The sequence below is a fragment of the Nicotiana tabacum genome, chromosome 12, assembly GCF_000715075.1.
Source record: "Nicotiana tabacum cultivar K326 chromosome 12, ASM71507v2, whole genome shotgun sequence".
Lineage (NCBI taxonomy): Eukaryota > Viridiplantae > Streptophyta > Magnoliopsida > Solanales > Solanaceae > Nicotiana > Nicotiana tabacum.
The window spans coordinates 121,443,841-121,456,483 of record NC_134091.1 but is presented as its reverse complement, the minus strand read 5'-3'; the positions used below and the strand labels follow the sequence as shown (position 1 = coordinate 121,456,483).

At 35.2% G+C, this 12,643-nt stretch overlaps 1 protein-coding gene across 1 annotated transcript; it reads left to right on the top strand.

The window, feature by feature from the left end:
* The first annotated feature begins 10,607 nt into the window (after window positions 1-10,607).
* Window positions 10,608-11,863, top strand: LOC107810660 (early nodulin-like protein 3). Its single transcript, XM_016635455.1, has 2 exons — window positions 10,608-10,779; window positions 11,502-11,863. Exons 1-2 carry the CDS (start codon window positions 10,608-10,610, stop codon window positions 11,861-11,863), a joined length of 534 nt encoding a protein of 177 aa, XP_016490941.1.
* Window positions 11,864-12,643: the final 780 nt, after the last annotated feature.

The following is a 12,643-nucleotide window of genomic DNA, read 5'->3' as shown; positions in this document are numbered from 1 at the left end:
TATGTAATTGACACGCCTTTAAAGTGAGGTGGCTCCGCCACCGGTTAGGCATAGGCTCGAGCAATAAGAATGCAAAGTTGCTTGTTGAGAATTCACATTGTGAAGTATGTTATTTTTGTTGGGAATAAACCCCCTACATAAATAATATTCACAGTAATAAAAGCGGAACAATAACGTAGCACCGAGATACGGTAATTAACAAGAATAAAAGAGTGACAACGAAACCAAGATTTTTACGTGGAAAACCCGTTTGAATAAGGGCAAAACCACGGCCCTGAGAGCAGCAACTGATATCACTATAGCAAGGAATTTTACACTTTGTAGGTCCGAGTAAAATACTCCAAAGACCACTACAACACTCAAAAGAAATAACCCTCTTTTGATATTCTCACCTTACTGCAATATCGCTCACTCTCTATTTTTCTCACAGACTATTTTCTTATACCTTGTCTGTGAAACCTCGCTTTTTCTTTCTCTCTTTGTTGGTGTGTATTACAATGAGAGCGAGACACTTATTTATAGTGTTTAGGATTGCTTCATTAATGTCATCAATGATATCATGAGTTTGGCAAGAGTCAAATATTCAATGTGAAACCAAAGAAATATTTGCCATAAAATCTTCCTTACTATTCCTTTAGTTGGATCGACAATTCAAAGCCAAAAGGAAGATGTCTTTCTCACACATGGGATGAACCCATCAAATCTCCCTCTCCAGTCCCATAGTAAAATACTCCAAAGACCACTACAACACTCAAAAGAAATAACCCTCTTTTGATATTCTCACCTTACTGCAATATCGCTCACTCTCTATTTTCCTCACAGACTATTTTCTTATACCTTGTCTGTGAAACCTCGCTTTTTCTTTCTCTCTTTGTTGGTGTGTATTACAATGAGAGCGAGACACTTATTTATAGTGTTTAGGATTGCTTCATTAATGTCATCAATGATATCATGAGTTTGGCAAGAGTCAAATATTCAATGTGAAACCAAAGAAATATTTGCCATAAAATCTTCCTTACTATTCCTTTAGTTGGATCGACAATTCAAAGCCAAAAGGAAGATGTCTTTCTCACACATGGGATGAACCCATCAAATCTCCCTCTCCAGTCCCATAGTAAAATACTCCAAAGACCACTACAACACTCAAAAGAAATAACCCTCTTTTGATATTCTCACCTTACTGCAATATCGCTCACTCTCTATTTTTCTCACAGACTATTTTCTTATACCTTGTCTGTGAAACCTCGCTTTTTCTTTCTCTCTTTGTTGGTGTATATTACAATGAGAGCGAGACACTTATTTATAGTGTTTAGGATTGCTTCATTAATGTCATCAATGATATCATGAGTTTGGCAAGGGTCAAATATTCAATGTGAAACCAAAGAAATATTTGCCATAAAATCTTCCTTACTATTCCTTTAGTTGGATCGACAATTCAAAGCCAAAAGGAAGATGTCTTTCTTACACATGGGATGAACCCATCAAATCTCCCTCTCCAGTCCCATGCACCTGAAAGAGGTAACTCCAGTTTTTCATATAGAGTTCATGCCGATAAGTTCTTTGCACAATTCGAACTTGTCTCTTGGTACCACCTTGGTCAGCATATCTGCGGGATTCTCACTTGTAGAAATCTTCAAGACTTTTAGAGATTCATTCTCTACCATTTCTCGAATCCAGTGATATCTCAAGTCGATGTGTTTAGTCCTTGCATGGTACATGGAGTTCTTGCTAAGGTCTATTGCACTTTGACTGTCACAATAGACAACATACTCCTTCTGATGCAAGCCAAGCTTTTGAAGGAACCGTTTCAACCATATCATCTCCTTGCCAGCCTCAGTAGCGGCAATATACTCCGCTTCAGTTGTAGAGAGTGTGACATACTTCTGCAACCTTGACTGCCATGATATAGCTCCCCCTGAAAATAAAAACAAATATCCACTAGTAGATTTTCTGTTGTCAATGTCACCTGCCATATCAGCATCTGTATAGCCTTCAAGATTGGATCAGATCCTCCAAAGCACAAACAATCTCCCGTGGTACCTCTCAGGTACCTGAGTATCCACTTGACTGCTTCCCAATGTTCCTTTCCAGGATTTTCAAGAAACCTGCTGACAACACCAACTGCGTGAGCAATATCAGGTCTAGTACATACCATTGCATACATCAAGCTTCCGACTGCTGAAGAATAAGGAACTCTAGCCATGTTCCCTTTCTCCTCCACACTTGTAGGATACGTCTTCTTGCTCAACTTTAGATGACTAGCAAGAGGTGTGCTGACTGGCTTAGCATTCTTCATATTGAAGCGTTCCAGTACACGTTCAATGTACTTCTCCTGAGACAGCCATAAATTTCTGCTTGTTCGCTCTCGAACTATCTTCATACCCATAATTTGTTGTGCTGGGCCCAAGTCTTTCATATCAAATGACTTGGACAAATCTCCCTTCAACTTTGCGATCAGCCCCTTGTCTTTTCCTACAATTAACATGTCATCCACATACAACAACAATATAATAAAGTTATTTTCAGAAAATCTTTTGAAGTATACATATGGATCAGAATATGTCTTTGTGTAAGTTTGACTTTTCATGAATGAGTCAAACTTCCTGTACCACTACCTTGGTGCTTGCTTCAACACGATAAAGACTCTTATTCAGTTTACACACCATGTGTTTCCTTTCAGCTACTTCAAATCCTTTTGGCTGCTCCATATAGATCTCCTCTTCCAAATCTCCGTGAAGAAATGCAGTTTTCACGTCCAACTACTCCACTTCAAGATCTAGGCTAGCTGCTAAGCTCAAGATTGTTCGAATAAAAGTCATTTTGATAACAGGTGAGAAAATTTTGTCAAAATCAATACCTTTCTTCTGCTTGAAGCCTTTTACCACCAATCGAGCTTTGTATCTGACCCACTTACATTTGAGTGGTCTTTTACCCTTTGGAAGTTCAACCAGTTTGTACGTGCCATTTTTCTGCAAAGATTCCATCTCATCTTGCATGGCTTTCATCCACTGGTTCTTTTCTGGATGGGACATCACCTCCTTAAGACTTTCTGGCTCTCCCTCATCACTGACGAGGACATACTCCGTGGAAGGGTACCTGCATGACTCTACCCTTGGCCTTTCTGATCTCCTCAGAGGTTGAGGTTGTTCTTCTCCCAGAGTGGGGTGGTCCACTTGATCGACATCATCATCAAGTTGCTCCCCCTGCTCAATAACCTCACCAGGTTGCTCCCCCTGCTCGGCAACCTCGTCGGTCGTACTTTCTGCATTTGTGGAATTGTTAGAAGTAGAAGGAATAGTAACAAGGTTAGGAATAATACCATTCTTGGCCTTATCTGACATATCATCAGCAGTTCCAACTTCATTTTCTCGGAAGACTACATCTCTGCTTCTGATGACCTTCTTTTTTACGGGATCCCATAATCTGTATCCGAATTCTTCATCTCCATATCCGATGAATATGCAAGGAACAAATTTATCATCCAGCTTTGTTCTCTGCTCCTTTAGTACATGTGCAAAAGCTTTGCAACCGAACACCTTCACATGCTAGTAGGATACCTCCTTGTTGGTCCAAACTCTCTCTGGGATATCAAACGCCAACGGAACTGATGGACTCCTATTGATCATGTAACAGGTTGTCTGAACTGCTTCACCCCAGAATGGCTTAGGCAGTTTAGCCATTCTGAGCATGCTTCTCACCTTCTCCACAATGGTGCGGTTCATCCTTTCAGCTACGCTATTGTGTTGTGGGATTCCATGAACTATCTTTTCATGTCTGATCCCATGGTTCGAACAGTACTCTTCAAATTTCCTTAAAGTGTACTCACCTCCATTGTCACTTCAGAGATGCTTTAGCTTTTGGCTTGTCTCCCTTTTCACCATAGCATGAAACTTCTGAAAAACTTGAAACACCTGATCTTTGGTTTTCAAAATATAAACCCATAATTTTCGTGAAGCATCATCAATAAAAGTAACAAAATATTTGTTACCGCCCATCGATTCAATTTCCATTAGACCACAAACATCAGAATATACCAAATCAAGTATATTCAATTTTCTTTCAGACGATGTCTGAAATGAGACTCTATGCTGCTTACCAAATAAACAGTAGTTACAGGGTTTTACCGTTGTACCTTTGGCATAAGAAATAAGTAATTTCTTGGCAAGAATCTGCAATCCCTTCTTGCTCATATGACCCATCCTTTTGTGCCACAAATCTGCAAAAATCTCATCTTGTGCCGCATTCAATTCACCTTGGCATATTTCTGCATTTGTCCTGTACAACGTGCCACGAGCAACTCCCTTTTCAATCACCAATGATCCCTTGGCGAGTCTCCACTTTTGATTTGCAAAATAGTTCTCATATCCATCTCGGTCTAAAGCAATTCCAGAGATCAAGTTCATCCATAAATCAGGTACATGTTGCACGTCCTTCAGAACCAATGTGCATCCGATATTTGTCTTGATACAAATGTCACCAATCCCCGCAATTTTTAAGTAACTTGTGTTACCCATTCTCACAAGGCCGAAATCACTTGCTACATATCTGCAAAAAAGATTTCTTACCGGTGTGGCATGGTAAGATGTTATTGTATCAACCACCCATTCTGACTCTGGACCTGATAAGTGCATGCATTCTTCTTTCTCGTTTATACAAAAGACAACATTATCATTGTTTTGCACCATGGCGGTTGTGTTGTCGTCATTCTTCTGGCCACTAGTTTCACCTTTGCCCTTCCTTGGATTTGGGCAATCTCTTTTGAAGTGACCTGGTTGATCACAATTGTAGCAATTTCTAGCTCTTGATTTGGATCGGTTCTTAGACTTCCCACGAGCTCCGAATTTACCATAGTTGCTCGAACTCCTTTGATAATTCCTGCCTCTACCTTCTGTGATGAGAGCATGTCCTTGATTTTCAGGCTTCTTTCTCATCTTCTCATTGAGTAATAGAGCCGATGTGATATCTTTCAACTCAATGGTAGTCTTACCGTGCAGGATGGTTGTTGCCAGATTATCGTACGAAGATGGCAACGAGTTCAACAACATGATAGCTTTATCTTCTTCCTCGATTTTCACTCCGAGATTGGCGAGCTGTGTGATTAGTCCGTTAAACACATTTAAATGTGACAAAAAATTCGTACCTTCACCCATGTGTAGGCGTATAACTACTTCTTTAGGTATAATTTATTTGTTAGCGTTTTGGACATCCAAGTCAGCCCAATCCTCAGCTTTCATGGTATCAGGCATTTTGGCATCAGCATCTAGTACCCTGTGTAATCCTTGTTGGATGAGCAGATCTCTCATCCTTCTTTGCCATGTTAAGAAACCGCTATTTCCGTTAAATTTTGCTACCTCGTACTTTACTCCGAACATTTTTGTTTTTTATCGAGTATAGTACTACCGATAGTGAATAGTATTTTTGTGAACGAGCAGAACATGTGCTCTGATACCAGTTGTTGGGAATAAACCCCCTACAGAAATAATATTCACAGTAATAAAAGCAGAATAATAACGTAGCACCGAGATACGATAATTAACAAGAATTAAAGAGTGACAACGATACCAAAATTTTTATGTGGAAAACCCTTTTTGAATAAGGAAAAAATCACGGTCCTGAGAGGAGCAACTGATATCACTATAGCAAGGAATTTTACACTATGTAGGTCCGAGTAAAATACTCCAAAGACCACTACAACACTCAAAAGAAATAGCCCTCTTTTGATATTCTCACCTTACTGCAATATCGCTCACTCTCTATTTTCCTCACAGACTATTTTCTTATACCTTGTCTGTGAAACCTCGCTCTTTCTTTCTCTCTTTGTTGGTGTGTATTACAATGAGAGCGAGACACTTATTTATAGTGTTTAGGATTACTTCATTAATGTCATCAATGATATCATGAGTTTGGCAAGAGTTAAATATTCAATGTGAAACCAAAGAAATATTTGCATAAAATTTTCCTTACTATTCCTTTAGTTGGATCGACAATTCAAAGCCAAAAGGAAGATGTCTTCCTTACACATGGGATGGACCCATCAGTTTTGCATTAGTATCATCAGTTAATTAGCCTTTTTCTAGAAAACGTTACAACAACTTACAACAACTAAGCTTCAATCCGAACAAGTTGAGATCGACTATATGAATCCTCATTATCTATTATGCTCTATGGTCATTGTTTATCTTGAATGATTAATATTAAGTTAGCAATACGTGAAAATAAAACTATAGTGCTTATTACTTGCAAAGAAGCTCGTTTTCTGACTGTAACTGCAATACTGGAATGCGACTTATAAATCGCAAATTGCAACTTATAAATCCATTGCGACCCCTATAGTCTCAATGACTGTAATTAGTTAAGCTAATATAACATGTAAGTAGGGGTGACAAACGGGCGGGCCGGGTCGAATATGGACGGGTCAAAATGGATAATGTAAAAACAGACAAATTATCCGACTGTATCCATAATATGGATAAAAAACAGGTTAACCGACAGATAATACGGATATCCTTGTTATCTATGGCTTCTTGAATATGATCATTTTTGGAAAAATTCTTAGTCTCTCAAACTTGAGTAACCCCCAATTTGAAGCCTTACAAATGTAAAAGTTAAACTCATTAATTATCCATTTTCTAAGTGGATAATATGGTTTTTATCTATATTTGACATGTTCATTATCCAATCCATGCTTTAATGGATAATATGGGGATAAGTGTTTTCTTTTATCTATTTTGCCACCACTACATGTAAGTATCATTTTTATCATAAAATTTTGAGTCACGAGAATGAAAATATTATGGTAAGGTACTTTTTTTTTTTTTTTTTTTTTAAATCTGATCTTACGTAACTCAAATTTAGATTAGTTGGGACTTCAATGCGGATACGCGGGTGAAAAACCAATAAAAAGTATTTATCACAGGGTTTTATTTGTATTTATATTTCAATTTGTAAATATATATTTTTTTCGTCAAAAGTCAAATTTTACTCAATTTCTTTTATTTTTCCTTATTCTTAATTTTTGGGCTCAAAAGTCAAACCTTTGAAATTTCATTTTCTCAAAAGTCAAATTTTACTCAATTTCTTTTATTTTTCCTTATTCTTAATTTTTGGGCTCAAAAGTCAAACCTATTTGTTACGTTGGAAAAAAAATAAACCCTGGCAAAAAATTGAAGCGCGTTTAAAAGCTTTGAACAAGGAGAGCAAAAGCTTGCACTGTTCTAGAATCTTCCCATGGAAGAACGAGCGAAAGGCACAGTGACGTCACTGTCGTCATTGTTTCCGGTAGAAGATGCCCAGAAAGCATCGAAGTGCGTGCAGGACACGATTGCCGACCGACATAAACAGCTGGACCTGCTCCGAGATTTCGCCGCGAATAACAATAACCTTATTAACCTTGTTCAGAGATTGCTTGATCAGCTTCACCACGATATCATGGTAATTTTCTTATACCTTTTCCCTTTAATGTTGATAGTGTTATGATTTTACACTATCAGGTCGCTTTGGTATGTTGTAGCCAGTAATCTGCCTTATCTCTAAAATTGAAAATCCCACTATTTAAGTAGGATTTACCTGTGGATATTTATTTGTTGACTTGATAGATTAAAAATTCTCCTTTATAAAACAGAAGCTTTTTCATGTACTATAGTGGCAAGAGGAAGCACAATCTTTACCGGGGGGACTAAAAAAATAAAAAAAAAATAAACACGCAAAGAACCTAAGGGAGTCAACACCTAATATATATACACGAAAAAGAAAAATTAATCTTATATATACGGTATATTTTCGGCAAAGGGGGCCCACCTAGCTCCGCCTTTGTAATGACCCAACCAGTCATTTTAACTTTTAGAACCCCGTTTTCTAAAATAAGACTCCCCGAACATGCTTTTATTAATTTATAACTTGCAGGGATTGTTAGTTCGGAATTTGGAAGCGTTTGGGTTGAAATCGGAACACTTGATTCCTTAAGTTAGTTTTAAAAGACCAAGTTTGATTTTGGTCAACATTTTGAGAAAACGACCCCGGTTATCTAGGCCCCACTGTGGGCGCTAAACTGTTTATCTGTAAAACGGTACAGTTGAATTTGTTCGTGATTTCTAAACAAATAAATTAATTTGATCCAAAAGGTAATGAAATAACTGATGAAATATAAAATACTTAGCCTTAGAATGTAGATGAAACGGCAGAGCTTAGTGAGTCCGGGAACAGGGTTTCCGGGCACAACAATGATCAGATCAAAAGCGAGAGAATAAAAGAATAAAATTGTATTAAAACGCTGTATAGAATGTAGTGTAAGTTAATCAAAAAACTCCTCCCTGCAATAATAATTGAGCTCTCTATGTATAGTTATGTCTAGGGAAGAAGGTCTTAGGATCATGCCCTTCTTTAATGTCAATTATGAGGGTCATTGATGAAGATGTAATGTTAGACATAAATGCCAAATTCCTTGTAACGGGCCATCAAATGTTACTGGGGGCAAAACATTTAATATTCCTTTGATGATTATTATTCCTTCCGGTGAAAGGCGAAATAGCTATGTTCGGTGTCATCCCCATCTTGTGTTCCACGTGTCCGTCCTTTAAGCGGCTACATGTCATGTCGTATTTTTTCCTATACACTAGTTGATGTTCGAACCTTTAACCTCTTAGAACAAAATCAAACACATAATCAATGCACTAGGAGACAATCTGTACATGTCAAGTGGTGTCATTTTTCCTACTTATCTGATTTCTCACCGTATTAATACATATATTTAGTAAAGTTTTTCGACGAAGCGGTGTTGCACGAACCGCTTCGTTGAACGTGTGTCCGACCCTGATTGCACAGGAGCAGGGTTTACTCAGAGCGCACCCGACTAGTAGCAGCTGGGAGTTCCCTAGTTTACCAGAAAAAAGACGCTAACAAAATATAAATTGCCAATGATCTGAAAGTATTAATTATAATAATATTCCAGGTCAAGAAAGGTATATATAACTGATTCTTTTAATTTAATTGACTCATAAATGAAAAACGAGGAGTCTATAACGATTTATTCTTAGAATGCACCTAAACATATGGTTATTATTGGCTGTGGAAAAAATAATTAAATAACGGATAGAAGTTTGTTTCTGATGAAATGCTATATAATCAAAATCCTCTTGAAGCATTCTGTAGTTTTCGAAATGTTTAAATCTGATTAACTAATCAAAATAAATTTCTATAAGTTGTTTCATTTTTTTGTAACAGTAGCATGATATTATTTTAATTGATTTAATGGGCTAGAAAAGCTATAGAAACTAATAAATTGTTAGGCATTTTAAAGAAATTTCTCTTTCAAGTTGTATAAATTTCCAAACTAATAGAATTTCCTAATCAGAGATTCTGCAAAACTGATGTCCAATAATGTAGTCTTGCAAAAAATAATAAAATAGTAACGGATAACGAAGTGGTTAATTGGAACGTTATCTTTCTTCATTATGACTGCTAATAATTAGTAAAAACTTGGCTATACACGTTATATTTTGGCCAACGTACATACTATTGTTTTCCCCGAGTAATAATAACAATTTGCTTCAGCTCGTTTGCTTATTTGTAGGATGAGTTACTCCAATTTTTATACACTCTTGACAATATAAATATCTTATTTTATCAGATAACTTAAAATAGCTATAGATGATCGTCCATAATAAGTAAGATTTATTACTTAGAAAAAGGAAAGTAACATGTTATAATGAGTTAAAATGCATTGATAGTGTAAATTTAGTATTATACTATTAAGAAAAACGTTATTTTTGAATTTGGATAGACATTTTCGCCAACGTACATACTATTTTTCCCCCAAGTAATTATAACAATTTGCTTCCTCGTTTGCTTATTTTTAGAATGAGTTACAATACTACTACTACAATAACAACAACACCACCACCACCAACAACAAGCAGCCCAGTGTAATTTTAGAATTGGGTCTGGGGAGGGTAGTGTGTCCGTCAACCTTACCCTTACATTGAGAAGGCAGAGAGACTATTTTTAATGACACTCGTGGCTCAAGAAAAGATGAAAAAAAAAAAATAAAGAAACAGTATCAACAAACAATAACAACAACAAGATAATTAAAACTGAAGCGAAAGAAACAACACGTATCTTGATAATTTTATCAGCTGACTTAAAAATAGCTATAGATGACCGTCCGTAATAATTAGTCCTATTACTTAGAAATAAGAAAAACAACATATTACAACAAGTTAAAATATATTGATAGTGTAAAAAAAATTGTACCGTCAAGAAAAACGTTATTTTCGAATTTGGAATGACATTTTATTTCTCCAATAGAAGGGCAGATGTAAACATTTTTCTGGAAAATACAATTCATTCATCACTAAACACTACCTCACCAAATTTATGAGGTTTTAACATATAGTAAAAAATGCACAGCTAAGACTTTCGATATACACCCAAAACAACCCAACGGTAATTTCATACACTATCTCTATAAATACTGCTAATAATTTCCCCCTAATAAAACCCCTGAAATTCTCCTAATTGTTTACCTTTTTTCTCTCTTCTATTTTCTTCCTCATTTTGTGCAATTTTCATCTTTAGACTGCTGAATTTTTTACTCTTCTTATTCTGAAACCATGGAATATCCTTTATACATTAGCTTTTTATTTCTGATTTTCTTGGGATTTTTCTGCTCATCTCAAGCTTATACATTCTATGCTGGTGGCAAAAGTGGTTGGATTTTAAAGCCTTCTGAATCATACAATCATTGGGCGGAAAGAAATCGCTTTCAAGTCAATGATACCATTGGTATTTCTTAGTACTAAATTCACTATACTTTTAAAATTACGGAATCAGAATTTAATATTTATTAAAATTTTGTTAAGCACAAAGTGAACACATATAAAATTACGGTCATTTTGTACTTAATACTTAATAATTATTTTTCGCACACATGTATAATTATATTACATGTTTAAAAATATTAAAACTAAGGCTACATCCCCCATTGAGTTCATATACTTTTTTTTGTTTGCACTGCATTCTATTGATTGTCTGTGTATTTTAATTTTATTGTTTCAATATTTGAATTTCTTATTTCTAAACTCACTACCACTTTGATTTTAAAATTATGGTTAGAATTTAATATTTGTTGAAACTTTATTAATTTTCAGACACACACACACATATATATTTATGTTGCGTGTTAAAAAATATTGTGTTAAGTTGAAGCAGTATCACTAAGGCTACATCCCCCACCTGATACATATACTTTTTGTGTATTTGTGTTGCATTCTATTGATCGTTATTGTATTTTAACATATTGACGTAGTAGGCAACTTGCCTTATTTTTTAGGTTATAGTCTCACTTTTTGCACACTATTATTGTAGTTAATTATCTTTTGAATAATCCTATAATGTTTTACATTGTCAAAGCATAAAAGTTAAATTCATTTATTTATTATTTCATACTTTTTAGACTTTTCTTGTTTAAATGAGTTGATTTCTTGATTTTTTTTTTCTCATTGTAGTTTTCAAGTACAAGAAAGGCCATGATTCAGTTCTCATAGTTCACAAAGATGATTACATCAAATGCAAAAAGGGCAAGCCAATTCATGCTCTCAAAAATGGTCATTCCAAATTCAAGTTTCCAAAATCAGGTCCATTCTATTTCATAAGTGGACATGCTGCTAATTGCAAAAATGGCGAGAAACTAATTGTTGTTGTGTTATCTCCCAATCACAATAAGACATCTGTCGAAACGCCGTCGCCGTCGCCTTCACCAGCACCAGCTCCTACAAAATCAGCTGCAGCTAGTATTATGGGTGGTTCAAGTGGTTTAGTTTGGTTCTTTAGTTTGATAATTGCAGCAATATTTAGTAGCTTGGTTTAATTGTTTCGGTAGTTTACTTTATTTTTATGTCGTTTGATTTGTTTGATTTGGATGTTTTATAGGGAAGATAGTTACTGTGTATTTTCCTTTTTCATTTGATTTATTATTACTATGCTTTGATTGATAAAAATGGTGTGTCAGACTAAATAATTTAACTTTAAACGTTCCGAATTAGTATATGCAACTCCTTTTAACTTTGTCACCGAAATATTTTTGACACTATCGACTTCAGGAAGAAAAATAAGTACTAATATATATATATATATATATATATATATATATATATATATATATATATATATATATATATATATATATATATATATCTGATTTTATGGACTTTATCAAGAGATTGGTAATATGCAAGAAAGTGATTCAACGGGGAAAAAAGTGACTATGTTTCAATTACGTATAATATTGGTAAAATTTAGTATCTAATTTTACATGATCACGAGTATAATATTTGTCTTTGCCATAGATCAGGAGTATGAGTACATGATCTAGAATGAAATATCTTATAGACAAAAAATTTAAATTTTGACCAAATTTGCGATTCACTCAATTTTCATCCTTGTTCTATTAGATTAAACACAAAATAATGTATACATTTATTTTCTGTTTAATTGGTGCTCTAACTGAAAATGATATAAGCAAAGGAAAATCCTCCTAAAACTTACAATCCGTTTGGCCGAACTGTCAAAAAATAGAATACTTTTAAAAAGTAATAATTTGTGTTTGGCCAATTTATTTGAGAAGTAAAAATTAATGTCATCAGTAAAA

What these genes read in the sequence shown, in the direction of transcription:
- LOC107810660 (XM_016635455.1), top strand. Translation starts at nt 10,608, where the DNA reads ATGGAATATCCTTTATACATTAGCTTTTTATTTCTGATTTTCTTGGGA. An exon ending in TCAAGTCAATGATACCATTG is followed by an intron (nt 10,780 to 11,501) that starts GTATTTCTTAGT and finishes TTCTCATTGTAG; the next exon opens with TTTTCAAGTACAAGAAAGGC.